The following is a 13,991-nucleotide window of genomic DNA, read 5'->3' on the forward strand; positions in this document are numbered from 1 at the left end:
TCTTGTGTGTGTGTGTGTGTGTGTCTCTGTGTGCGTGTGTGTCTCTGTGTCTGCGTGTGTGTGTGTGTCCCGGTTCTCTCCGCATCGCCTGGCTGCGCGCACCGGGGGCCTTTGCCGCTGCGCCCGCCCGTTCTGGAGGCCGCGGGGGCTGCTGCATGCGCGGGGGGGCTGCGCGTAGTCTGTTTTCAATACTATTTCTGCATTTATCTGGCACTTTTTTAACAGGTGAAAAACAATCATCCATTGCTATTAAGTAAAATATCAAATAGAATCTAATTTATATATATGTCTATGTTTATGTAGTGCGTATACACCGTACACGTTACTTTTCCCGCCCCGCAGTTACCGAAGTTGTACTTTGTAGGCAGGATGCTCCCCGGAAGGCACTGCCGCGTTCCTATCCTCGGGATTTCTCCCCCCCTTCCCCCGGTCCCGGCGGGAGGCCGGGCGGGCAGGGCGCGCTGGCGCTGCGCTGCCGCAGGCGGCTCTGAAAATCCCGGTCTGGAGCTGAGCAGGTCAAAGCGCACGGTCCGGGATCCCCGGCATCTGCTCGGCGCAGCGCCCTCGCCAAATTCCTGCGCTCTGGTATGAAGGTTGGCTGTGCCTGGGGTGACCGGGAATGTCAGCGGGGGGGAGGAGGGGGGCGTAAAAAAGGCAGGGGGGAAAAAAATAGGCGGAATGAATGGCAGCGCGGAGCCGGGTGCCAGCGGGCGCGCATCTTGGCAGGGCAGGAGGGGGGGGCCGCGCCCCGCGCGGGTGCCGGGCGGGTTGTTACACTTGTTGCCTCCCCGCTCGGCCAGCGGCCAGATCCGTGCGGGAGGGGGGCTGCGCTGCGCTGCGCTGCGCGGGTTTTCCAGCGGAGCCGCGCGCGGGGCGGGGCGGGACGGCCGCGCTGTGCCTGGCCGTGCGCTGTGCGCTCCGTGCCGCTCCGTGCTGTGCCGTGCCGCTCCGCGCCGGCTGTGCCGTGCCGTGCCGTGCCGTGCCGTGCCGGCTGTGCCGGCTGTGCCGCGCTGTACGCTCCGCCGGCGCGGAGGGGCGGGCGGCGGCGGGAACCGGCGGGGCGGCCCGTGGGTGCGCAGGGCGTGGGCGTGCCGGGGGCACCGCCGAGGCCGGCCATGCAGATGGAGGGGGCGGGACGCGGGCGCCGTGACTCGGAGCCCCGGAAGAGCGGAGAAACCCCGTATAAAAACTACTGGGGACCTTTCCCGGGCAGAACTACGAAAGCTTCGGAGACGGCGGCAGCCCGTGGCGGCAGCGAGCGGGGGCGGCCTCTGCCCCGGCGGGGACGCGGGGAGCGGCGCAGGCGGCGGCTCTGCAGGTCGGGCGCCTTCCCCAGCCCTGCGGCACCGCCTGGCTCCAGGGGAGCTTTTTCTCCCTCCCCTTTTTATTTTTTGAATTTAATCAATAGGTGTCGTGTCCGTCGCCCCCCCCCTCCTTTCCCCCGGGAAGGGGCGGTGGGCGCCGTCCGGCGGCGCGGTGCGGTGCGGCCGCAGGGGGAGCGGAGCTGGGGCGCCGGGTGCGCGCCGCTGCTGACCGCTCGGTTTTCCTCCTCTTTTGCTAGGCGAGGGAGAGGGGCCCCGGGGGGGCAGTGAGGAGCCGCGGCGGTGCCATCCAGCCCGGGGAGGCGGCGGCCGCGCACCATGGCAGACGATGAGAAGGCCGGCGGTAGCCCCAGCGGGAGTTACGCGGGCGGCTGCGAGAGCGCGCACTGCAACGTGCTGAGCTGGGAGCAAGTGCAGCGGCTGGACCGCATCCTCAGCGAGACCATCCCCATCCACGGCCGCGGCAACTTCCCCACGCTGGCCATGCAGCCCCGCCAGATCGTCAAGGTGGTGCGGAGCCGGCTGGAGGAGAAGGGCATCGGCCTGCGGGACGTGCGGCTAAACGGCTCGGCCGCCAGCCACGTCCTCCACCAGGACAGCGGCCTGGGCTACAAGGACTTGGACCTCATCTTCTGCGCCGACCTCAAAGGGGAAGCCGAGTTTCAGACTGTGAAGGACGTGGTCTTGGACTGCCTCTTGGATTTCTTGCCCGAGGGGGTGAACAAGGAGAAGATCACGCCGCTCACCCTCAAGGTAAACCTGCCCTGTGCCCAGGCGCCCGGAGGGAGCAGGCGTAAGCGCCAGCCTGCGGGGAACGGGGCACCTTCCCCTCCGGGGTGGGGGACGCAGCACCCCCCTACCGCCACCCCCCTCCCCACACCCGCCCCGAGACCCACAGGGACCGTGAGTGATTTTTTTCGCCCCACACTTCAGACCCGGGAGGAGTTTGCAGCAGAGCATCCTGCCCGGGGCTCCTCGGTGCTCAGCCTTTCCTCCGGGGCTCCCGTTGGATTCCCGGGAGCGCCGCCGTACCGGCGGGGCCGTGTGTGCCCGGCGCGGCACGTCCGCCAGCCCGGCCCTTGCGGCGGCGCCTCCGCCGCGCCCGGCTCGCGGCTCCCGGGGGGCGGGGGGCAGCTCTGGGGACTGCGGGGAGGCGGCTGCGGCTGCGGGGCGCGCTGCCCTGTGCGCTGCGTGCCCCGGCGGAGCGGGGTCCTGCCGCCGCCCGGGGGCCGGTCGCTCGAGCTGCCGGGCTGGATGCCAAACGCCGTCTGTGTTTTTCAGAGGGATTTTTTGCGGCGTGGGGCGGATGTGCGGAACCTGCACGGAGAGAGCAGGAGTGCGGGCAGTGAGCACTCGCTGCGGTTTTTTTGTGGGGAGGGGAGAGAGAAGGGGAAACCGGTAAAAAAAGATTTCTTATCCGATTGGGTCGGTGACCTTTTGGGTGAGTGCACGCATATTTGGCATCTCTGCCGTGGGCTTCACGTGTAGATGTATTTAGAAGTGACTGAAAGCAGCAGTGTTGCTATACGCTTCCCCCGGACGACACGGTCCCAGCAGAACACCCTCCCCTATCCGTCCCCTTGCAGTGACAGCTCTCTAGACTCTCACATGAAGTATTTCTGCTCCGGTTCCTATCTGCAGGCTTCTATGAAACACAAGGATGGGGTGGAGGTGGGGGTACGTGTGGAACAAACGCAGCGAAAGGAAAAGTTCTTGCATTTGTGTCTTCATTTGTTCGTTTTGTCTTTCCAATTATAGGAGGCTTATGTGCAGAAAATGGTAAAAGTATGCAATGATTCAGACCGATGGAGTCTCATCTCCCTGTCCAACAACAGTGGCAAAAATGTGGAGCTGAAATTTGTGGACTCTCTGAGGCGGCAGTTTGAATTCAGTGTCGATTCCTTTCAAATCAAGCTGGACTCCCTGCTGCTTTTTTATGAGTGCTCAGAGAATCCGATGACTGAAACTTTTCACCCGACTATCATTGGTGAGAGCGTCTATGGGGATTTCCAGGAAGCCTTTGATCACCTCTGCAACAAGATAATTGCCACCAGAAACCCAGAAGAAATCAGAGGAGGTGGTCTTCTGAAGTACTGCAACCTTTTGGTAAGGGGCTTTAGGGCTGCCTCCGAATCCGAGATTAAGTCCCTGCAGAGATACATGTGTTCGAGGTTTTTCATTGACTTCTCAGACATTGGAGAACAGCAGAGAAAGCTGGAGTCCTACTTGCAGAACCACTTTGTGGGATTAGAGGACCGCAAGTATGACTATCTCATGACCCTTCACGGTGTGGTGAATGAGAGCACAGTGTGCCTGATGGGGCATGAGAGGAGACAGACTCTGAATCTGATCACCATGCTGGCCATCCGGGTCCTAGCCGAGCAAAATATCATTCCCAATGTGGCCAATGTCACCTGCTATTACCAGCCAGCCCCATATGTAGCAGATGCCAACTTCAGCAATTACTATATTGCACAGGTTCAGACGGTGTTCCCTTGCCAGCAGCACACATACTCTACTTGGCTGCCCTGTAATTAAGGACCGAAATTAGTAGACCGGTGGGGAGAACGTTTTCTAAGATGTAGGAAGGGGCGACGCGTCCCTTTGAAATGGGGTGTTTTGTGCAATGATGATCTGCTCTGGTTTTCAAGCTTGGGAAAAGCTTGTGGGTATTCTAATAAACAATGGGAGCATGATCGAGAAAGAGCCCCAAAATAATTGGATCCTACCCCAGAGCACAAGAGGCCTGTCATTAAAAGCAGCCAGCTTCCCCTGAAATAAGCGAGGGAGGAATGCTTGATGACAATATGGGTTGGCAGTATCTGCTCCCATAGCTTTGGCATAGAGAAGGTGGGAAAGCCTTATTTTATTTTTATTCTTACTCTAGAATGGGATCTGCAAAAGGGAGAATATGAAAGAAACAAAACAAACAAAAAAAAAAACACAAAAGAAAAAAAAAATTACAAAAAACAATTCTATATATATTCAGGAATTAAAAGTTAGAGGCATAAAGCAGAGATAAGCTGAATAAAAATGTATATTGGAATTACTGCATTTGGGGCTTGCAGCAAGTGCTGTCTATGGATTGACTGTGTAGAATGTATAGCTTGCTTGACTAGAATGCTTTACCAGAAACAGCTTGCTCCAAATGAACAGTAGTGGATTGGTACAGTTATAAAAACAGAAACACGTACGATGACAAAGTCCATTATTTCCAGCTGTGTGCATGCCTCACATTTTAAAAATGTGAGAATGCAGGAAAACCAGCTGTGGCAAACAGAATATACTCAAGGACCAAAGATTTCACAAATAAGTTATCCGAGCAAAGAAGATACAGTAGAGTATATATATATATATATATATAAACAAAAAGAAAGATGTTGCTATATTTGTACACATCAACAGTAATCAAAAGTGCCTGATGCCTTCATAAAATTTGAAGTGAGAAAAAAATATAGTTTTGTGGTTTAACCATGCATTTTGTTTTATCAGGGACACAAAGATTAAAAACAAAAAAACCCCATAAGCTTGTGAATAAGTGGTGGAGGAAATGCCCTATTTTTTTTCTTGGCAAATACCTGTATAGAGTTAATGTTATGTTGGTGTGCTATTGTCCTAGGTACGTGTGTGTATGTGTGTATATATGTTTGTGTGTGTATATATGTACATGTTATAGGTGTATATCTATATATATACACACACAATATATATTAATGTGGTCTAGGAAAACGTAGCAATTAAGGAATGTTTAAATAAAGTACTATGTGTTTTCCAGTTTGCAACGGGATGTTATAGGACAGTGGGCACCTTGCAGTGAATTTTTAACCCACACCTGAGAAATTTGGAGTAAATGAACCAGTCAGGATTAAGGTGGGATTCAGATAATGTCTTTGGTTGCAAGAACAAGGATTACAGTAATTCAGTGGGTTGCTTGTGAGCCATAATAATTCCACAGATGGAGAAACATATGACTAGCTGATTTTTTTTTTTTTAACTATTTTGTACTGTAATGCCATTTTGACATTTAACCCACTAATGTTGTGACTGCATACCTCCATGATGTGTAATTCAGTGGAACGTGGATCAAAGATAGGTTTATTTAAACCCCCTGACAGCTAAAGAATATTGTATTAGTTGGTGATTTGAACACTAATTGTTAATATTTAAAGGAGTATTTTTAATAGAATGCATTACGCATTCCAGGACCACTAGAATTTAGCAAATGTGAAATGAACCCTTTTTAAGAGTGTTGCACGATTGCTTAAAATTATATTTTATATATATATATTATATATATATTTTTATGCAAATATTAAACATCTTTGATCTGGTTGTCACACTGCATTTACAATTTCAGTACTGTACTTTATTTAAATGGAATCACTTTACATTGGAACGGTAACTATTCACTTTCATTTCCCCTCCCAAAAGACCAGCAGGGGGAAAAAAAATCTGCCTCCGCTGTTGTTTTCACTTCAGTGCCATCTCTGAAGGTGTTAAATTCTGTGTTGGACTTTGAGAACCTAATGACTAAGTGACACTTGACTGTAATATTTTGCTTTTTCTGACTGAGGGCGGGGGGGGAGAAAAGAAAAGAAAAAAAAAAAAAAAGGGAAATCAGGCTTTTGAATGAAAACTCACTGTGGCCTGGCTGGTTGCAGCAGGGTCTGGCGCTGGAGGAGGCAGGGGAGCGCTGGTGTCCTGGCAGTGTGTTTGCCCTGCGGAGGGAGCAAGGTACATCTATTTTTGTCGCGCTTTGTACTTTTCGCTCTGGAGGCTGTTTAATAGGAACCCGATTTGTTTACTGAAGCACCTTCCCTGCGAGTCCTTCAGGAAGCGTAAAAGCTGGTTCGTTGCCATTCCTGGCACTGACTCGCAGACCTCGTCCCCACCTCCCCTTCCTCCGGCGCTTGGCCGCAGCCTCCCGCCGGCCGCCTGGTCCCCCGGTCCCCGCGGGGTCCCCGGGCAGCCCCCGAGGGTCCGGCCGGCAGCGCCTGGCCCGCCGTTCCCCTGCCTCCGGCTCCTGGGAGGGTTTGCTAGCGGAAGCTACGGGGAGGGCTGGGGAAATAGGATCAGCTGGTAATGTGGTATGTCTTCTCTGCCACAACTATTTGCAGCAAATAAATGAGTCATCTGCTCTTTAAAAGGGGTTGAGAATCTATAGCTGTGCCACAACCACAAAACACTGATAGTACATGACGCGATGTATTTTTCCTTTGAAGGACCCTTTTTTTTTTTCCATTGCTTGAAAGAAAGTTTTGATTTGCTTCCTCTCAGCTCGAATTTTATTGTGGTTTTTTGTTTGTTTGTTTGTTTGTTTTTAATGATTGACAGCAGCTAGTTACCTTATAGTGCATGCAGCGGGGCTCTGAGCTAAACTGCACCTTTCAGCATTTGCATTTTGATACATATATAATATGTTTTTATTCTGGATCTGTTTTGCATATGTTAATGATCAAGTGGTGGAACTGGTGGAGCTTTGTTTTGTTCGTGACTGGTAGCTTAAAAGGTGCCTGGTGTTAGAGGTGGGAAGAAGGCATGAGTTCAGGCCAAGAGTAAAATAAGAAGCCCTTTTCAAAGATGGTTTATTTCTGCGGTTTGCACACCTTCCCCACTGTAAAGTCTTAACTTTTTTTGGACTGATTTTTCCGCTCCTCTTCAGCACACTGGTACTTTTAAAGTTAACGACCGTGTTCTTGCTTTGTAGACTTCATTTTTCCCATCCAATCAGATGTAAGGTTAGAACTTGTGCTACAAGAGACAGTGCCCCTTTTAAAGAGCTGAACTGATTAAAAACATTGACCTGATTACAGTAAAACTGCTTGTGCCGCAGCTGAATTTACTGCTAACCAACAGGGTGCTAAACCAGGTTAAATGTAGCGATGGTGAAACAATCCAGAGCTTTGAAATGGGATTTTTTTTTTTTTCCTTAGATGTAGCTGTCCTCCCAAATGCAAGAACATTTCTAAAAATAGAAGGGCAATTAGAAAACCAAATCGATGGTATTTTCTAGTTTCTCTTATTGCACTTAAAATATTTTTTTTATCTTGCACAAAGGCCTTCACACAAATCTTCTAAACACCTCTTATTAAGTGCTTGGTTTGCATCATGCCCAAAGCTCCTACCAGTTCAAAAAAAAAAAAGCTTTTTTTAATTGAGAAAATGAATTGTGTTAAGAAAACTGCACAGAAAAGGAAAAAGTGTAATTGCATATTCAGCTCCTATTTGAATATATTCTTTTGTATGGTTTTCTTTATGCAGTTTCCCTTGCAAGAAAGAAAATCAGTGTACTGTTTTGCTGTTGTAATAATGGTTTGCTAACAAAATAAATAGTAAAAAAAAATAAAAAGCCTGCAAATTTCAAGACAGCTTGGCTAAAGCACTGCAGGCTCCTGCAGTCTGTAGGAGTCTGTGCAGATTTGCTTTCCCTCAGATTTCCTTACAACTGTTGCCTTCTGCAAGGCATCCTGTTGCAGCAAACTGCTCCTTGGGTTGCTCTTTTGGAACATTTTGACTATAGGCTTTGTCACAGAGAGAAAAAGAGCTGATGGAAAACAGACTCTAGAGGGAACAGATTGTGAATTTTGTTTACAGCATCCAATATTTGGATTTTTTTTGTAAATAAAAAGAAGTTATTTTTTTCTATTGATTTGTGTCTGCTGTCTTCCGTGTCTGAAATAGCTCTGGCCTGGTCCTACTGAATACCAAGTTTTCTTTCATTAAAAAGGGACAAGGGTAGCACTTTTCTGCAAAGAGCAGCGTTCAGCTGCTTTCCGATTGGAGCACAAGATGCTTTGAAAAGCCCTGCCTCGTGCCAGCCAAGTTGGACTGGCTGCGCTCAGCTGCAGAGGAACCTCCCCAGCCACTGCCAAGAATACTGACTCCAGCGCTGGTCGGGCTGTGCACATGGTCCCAAATCCCCAAACTGAAACAGCGCTGCACCGGCCCCGTGCTCTTGCTGCCTTCCGACTTTAGATCTGGGACCGGATCTTTTCGTGATGCCCGTGACTTGTGCGTCACGAACCACCATGCTGGCAGCAACATGAGGGTCCTGACGCCCTTGAGATGTATTTGGTAGGGGCCGATGCTGCCACCTGATAATTTCAGTAGGTCTGGGCAGCAATGGGGTGCTGCTCCTTGGGTGTAAAGGCAGAGCCGTCTGTAGTGGATGGATGCTGCATATAGTGCAGCTCGAGGAGCTGCTGGAGGGTGGGGATGCACATGCCCATCTGATCCAGCTTCTGAATCGGTTCAGTTCCTCCCACAGATTCAACATTTACTCTCCTTCCCTGCCCTACAATGCTGTCCTTGTCAGCAGAGGTATTTTCTATTTTCTGTATTTACAAGGGAGATGCCTCGGTAATGAAAGCTGATTTCCTCAAAAGGCTCTTCAAGGGTATGTAAAATATTAATTTACAATGTTCGTGGCAATACTTTTTCAACCAGGGTGCCTCAGACTGACCCAAATTTGAAAAATACTGACTAAGACTCCGCAGTGTAGCCCTTACTAGGCTCATTCATGCACATGGGCTTGGAAGGCTCACACCAGCTAAGCGCAAGCGTGAATGTGCTTATTGTAATGATGAGTGAACCTGTATTCCCCTGTAAAAACAAACAAACAAGCAAGCTGCTGGGACTGCTCATTTTTCCAGGCACAGGAGCAACCCCCTTACTGAACGCCGGGCGCCTTCTGCACAGTGCCTCTTTTGAAACCTGCTGGGCACGGGATGGGACTGTTGGCCAGCGTGGCCGGGAAAGGGGGATGCACTCGGCATCCCTGCCCACGCGGCATCAGCATTGCCTTTCCTCCTGCGTTACTGCCAGGAAAGGGAGGGAGAGGTGGCCTAACGTTTCCTCCTGTTAACTCGCTCAGATATAAAATATTTCAGGCAGTCTGACAAAGGTGGCTGCAATGCCCAAAGACACAGATGGAAACTGGGGGATTGGAAACCATCTAAATCCAAATGCCTCTACTTGCATCTAAAAATCCAAGCCCAGATGGATGCTCTTACATTTAGGAGTTAGTTAGTCCCAGTTTCTCTGCTTAAATTTTGGGGGGAATTTATTGAGAGATGAATGCCAGTTGAGTATCTGGAGCGTTGTGATTCCTCCATCCCAAACTGAGGAGGAATATGATGGGGACACACTTTAGTAGGTTGTGTTTTTGTGGAGGGAGGAGCATTCAGGACTGAGGAAGAGGGAGGGCAAAAGCAAGGTGTAAGAATGGGAATCGGCTGGATGACAGCACTGCGGAAAGCTAGAGGGCATACTGAGAGACTAAAGGGAGGAGCAATTGCTCAAGTCTTTAACTTGTGTTTGCCATGCTAAAATGAGCCTGATCAGGGAAGCTGTCACTTGTAAAGATGGTCTGCAGTTTCTCTTGGCTGCAGGAGCACACTTTTATTTCACTGCGTTAAAAAAAAATAATTAAAAAAAATACCTGGGAACCCTTTTGCCCAGGAATGAAGTGGAGTGTAGGTTAAATCGACCCTACATCCTCTTGTAAATGTATTTGCAGTTCCCTGGAAGGCAATAAATTAATAATGCTGAGTTCAGTTCTATAAACCTGCTCTTGGGAAACCCCAATGAAACTCTGCAGAGGTATTTGTAGCACAGTCATGTCCACCTTGTTCCCAAGTGTTTGTGTGGATCCGGTCATGCCTTCCTGAAACTGCCACCAAGCATCCTTCTCCCTTTTATTTATATGATTTTAGTAAAATTCAGTGCACATGGCCATATGCACTTAGGTAAAGCTCAGACTATGGCTATGCACTGCTGCATTGGAGCTGGTGTAGTTTTGCAGCGATCCCCTAAATATCTATGGAAGTGTGTCAGAAGCAGCTCTGCACGCAGGGCTCTAGTCCAGCTGTAAGAGCACAAGATCAAAGCCTGCACTTTACAGAAGAAATACTAAGCCTTCAAAGGCATGATAAAACATGATGAACAGACTCATCTCCTACACACTTACGTAGCCTTAGGCTGTTCAGAATTATTGTTTTGTGGATGCACAATTCCACCATTTCATGTGGCTGCTGTTTCGTCAGGACTGCGCAATGCCGGTACCTGCCAGAAAATTTTCCTTTTGCAGTGTTTGGGTGAAAAACTACGTACTAGGTACACACCTAAATATTGTGTGCAAAACATGGATATTTTCCACGGTAAAAACATCCCTTAGATTCCCATAATGGCTTGGAGAGCGTAAATTCCTGCTTTTCGAGAGGATCATATGCTTAGACATACTTTGCCTTCTGTTGGACTTGGGGGTGAACAACTCTTCTGGATGAGCGACTCTCCCGGTAATTAAGTTTGTGTTCTGAAAATGGAGAAATCCAGAACAGCCAGCACTTTTAAAAAGTGGAAGTCTCTGGATCTAACCTACATAGGCTTCCTTCTCTTCAGATCCTCTCTTGGAGGGTGTAGAACAGAGTCGATTCTAAAATCACAGCTAAAGACAGTAGGCAATGAATGTGTTTTGGAGAATCTAGGTCATCCTTGCCAGCGTGCGTATCTGGTTGCCTCTCTGCCATTTAAACAAAGGTGGTGAGAGGTGCCTGGAGTAGGAAGGCAGGCATTCCTGAGACAAACGTACATGGCTTTGTGATGATTTTCTCTCAGGGAACATGTTACTTAGAGAAGGTGTGCTTGAAGAGCACTCATGCCTGCAGTGGCTTCATGGCCTTCATTTTATCTGTGAATCCCTTGCTTGGGTCATTCCCTGAACTCAAGACATCCGTGGAGTTCCTACAGCACAGTCTGATGTGGAAAAGTAACTGCAAGGAAATCTTTATGTAATTGCAGCCGTTCTTAATTTAAATCATGCTTTGAGGAAAAAGTAAAGCCACAGCCATTTTTTTCTTAAATCTTTTGTTCTTGAGTAATTTCTTTTGCTCTCACTTCTGCATTAGTGTTCTGTGTTTGCTTCTCTGCTGCCTTCTCATCCTGATTCTTGCAGCAGAAGCAGAGGGATCAGCATCACGTGTTCTTCACGCTATCAGTAATCCTGCTGGTCCCTGGTGTTTGACAGCCGTTGACATAATGTCCATGCTAGATGGATTGTTAGGTGAGGTTCAGCAAGAGGTGGAACAGCTCCACGTAAACAGGGGTCCTGGGTGTCCTATGAAATGCTCTTGAGAAATACTTCAAGTTCTCCACTAGCAGGGACGTTATTGCATACAGGCTTGAACAAACTGTTACTTGGGTATCTCAAGAAGTGCAGAAAAACAGTTAATAAAAAAATTAGCAGAATAACAATTATAATGAAATCAGGGAAAACAAATGGACTGCAAGGTACTTATTAAAAATGTCAGCATCCAAACTAGTAGAGGAGCTCTTCATCAGCTTGAAGGCTTTTATGTGGGCTGTTCATACTCTTTGCAAACCAGACAATTGGCTTTGGGCTAAATTACCGACAGGAAAAGCATATGCTTCTCTTATTCCTCACCTCAGGCTTTGTCATTTAGGAAACAACAAATACATGATAGTTGTCTGCTTTGTGATAGTGGTGTGAGCTGTGCATTGGCTGATTTATGTCAGTGCTGTTTACAAGTAACCCTATAAATGTCAGCCAGTGGTGGAAGTGAAACTAAGAGCTTGGGCCTTCCTCCTTGCCAGCTGTGAACTGCTCTTTTGCATTTTTTATGGCACTGTAAAATTGAATAACTTTTTTTTTTTTTTTATAGGTTGATCTTTCTGACTTGCTTTTCGTTTCTTCCCAATCCTCTGTCACTAATAATGTCAAATATTTGGAGTGGGACTTTCTAGTCTGCCAGACTCATTCTTTCCTGTTTTTGCTGGTCATGGACCCCTGTGGGGCTGCGCAGAGGCATTCGTGCTGTCTGCTAGATGCTCGAGGAGCAGCATCTGCTTTTTTGCAGCCACCATGGGTCTTCTACATATGTCACATTTCATAGTGATTATAAAATCATGGAAGTCCCAAGAACTTGAAACTAACCAAATTCCACCCAAACCTAGACAGCTCCAGGTTTGTCTCCAGGGTCTTACAGATGCTGCTTGTCACCTGCCATTCTCTGCCCCCAGGAAGAATATCTGTATTTTATACATGAATGAGGAATGCAGCAGCCACCTTGGATCAGGCTATTGCTGTCCTTTGTATGAAAACAACCCATTAGGCAGCAGAGCCTCTGCAGGGCTGGACTGTGGCCATCCCACAGGTAATCTGCTACAGAGAAAAAAGGGCTTCAGGTGCTTCAGGTGAGGAACTACTGGCAATCTTTCTGTGAAATGCACACACAGTATTGGCTCAACACTGAACATCTCTTTTCTGGAGTTTTGTGGGCAGCCACAGTCATATCTGCCGCAGATCACCTGGTGCATTACTTGCATTTCAGTTGTCATGGGTGCACATTACTGACCAATGCACATGGAAGTACTCTTTAAACTGTGCTCTTCGACTGCTCAAAATTGTATTCTCTATAAGCAGTGCAAAGCTGCCTAACAGATATTCTCCACTGTCAAGAGCTGGCTCTTTAGACTCTGAAGACATTTGTGTAAGTCTTTTCTATGGGATGACAATCTTCCATCATCCCAGAAGTGCTCTCCCACAGCAGTGGGAATGTCCATGAATGACGAGAAGCATCTGACAGAATTCTGGCCAATGCACTAGACATCCGAGCAAAAGCTGGTGAGGCCAATAAGAGATTTTTTTCCTTTGGCTTTAGCTGGCCTTTGGATGCAGAGGCAGCAGCTACGTCAGTACTCAAGGAGGCATGCAGGGAACACACAATGCAGATTCGGTAGCTGAGCTTGACCCTAGCGTTACTTGCTAGTTCTTTGTTGTTGAATGTTTGCTCTGCAATAGCAACCAAAGGGCATGACCAGGTTAGGACCCATTGTACCAGGCACTGTGCAAACACCCCTGTGCGAGTCCCTTCCCTTAGAGCTTCTCTGTGTGGGGATTTCAATGAGCTTTTTCTTTTCCTTTAGCTGTCTTGCAGTAAGTCAACTAATTTGCTTAAGGCAAGCACTCTTGCTTTTCTAAGAAATTGGATATACACTGCAAAAAGTGTTCCCAAAGAGGCAATTTTCATGAAATATTATGGACTTCTGTACATTTGTTCACTTGCTAAGACTGTCATGTCGAAATCTCAGATTGCTTTCATGAATAGAACTTGCTCTCTTAAAAAGCTGTGTGCTTGATGTGATACATTTTTGTGGCTGAGAACTGAAATCAGTCCTCTTTCTCTGTAGTCAATGCAGAAACAGGTGCATTTCTCTCCCCTCCATCTTGAATTGCAATCACATCAGGAGGTGAAATGGAACAACCGTGGAGTAATGTGCAGCAACGTTAAGTGACTGCAGAGCCACAAGTTGCAAACATGCTGAAGCATCTCTTGAAACTGAGCTTTCCCAGAATGAGTGGGCTTCCTGACTGGGTTTATTGCTTTTTACTTCTATGAAGGTGATACCACAGGGTTGGTTTTTTTGGTTTTTTTTGGTTGGTTGGTTGTTTTTTTTTGTTTTATTTTTGTTTTTGTTTTTCAGTTAGGCTGGCTAGCAGACCCATCAGACTAGAAATTTTCTTAACAAGCAAAGGTTAACTCCACCCTGCAGGGCTACCTTCACCAGTTGGCCAAGGAATCCACCTCCCCAAAATACTCACTGTCATAAATCCACAAAGTCTCAGCCCTAAACTGACAGCAGGAAATCATT

At 48.1% G+C, this 13,991-nt stretch overlaps 1 protein-coding gene across 2 annotated transcripts; it reads left to right on the plus strand.

Annotated features, from left to right (window-relative positions):
• Positions 1-453: 453 nt before the first annotated feature.
• On the plus strand, positions 454-7,971 carry TENT5A (terminal nucleotidyltransferase 5A). 2 transcript variants are annotated; one of them, XM_056344100.1, is made up of 3 exons: positions 454-585; positions 1,562-2,075; positions 3,081-7,971. In XM_056344100.1, exons 2-3 carry the CDS (start codon positions 1,641-1,643, stop codon positions 3,858-3,860), a joined length of 1,215 nt encoding a protein of 404 aa, XP_056200075.1. In that variant the 5' UTR covers positions 454-585; positions 1,562-1,640; the 3' UTR covers positions 3,861-7,971. The 2 variants fall into 2 exon arrangements, with proteins under 2 accessions (XP_056200075.1, XP_056200074.1); XM_056344099.1 differs by lacking the exon at positions 454-585 and adding an exon at positions 1,120-1,318.
• The last annotated feature ends 6,020 nt before the right edge of the window (positions 7,972-13,991 follow it).

Source organism: Falco biarmicus, chromosome 6 (genome assembly GCF_023638135.1).
Source record: "Falco biarmicus isolate bFalBia1 chromosome 6, bFalBia1.pri, whole genome shotgun sequence".
Lineage (NCBI taxonomy): Eukaryota > Metazoa > Chordata > Aves > Falconiformes > Falconidae > Falco > Falco biarmicus.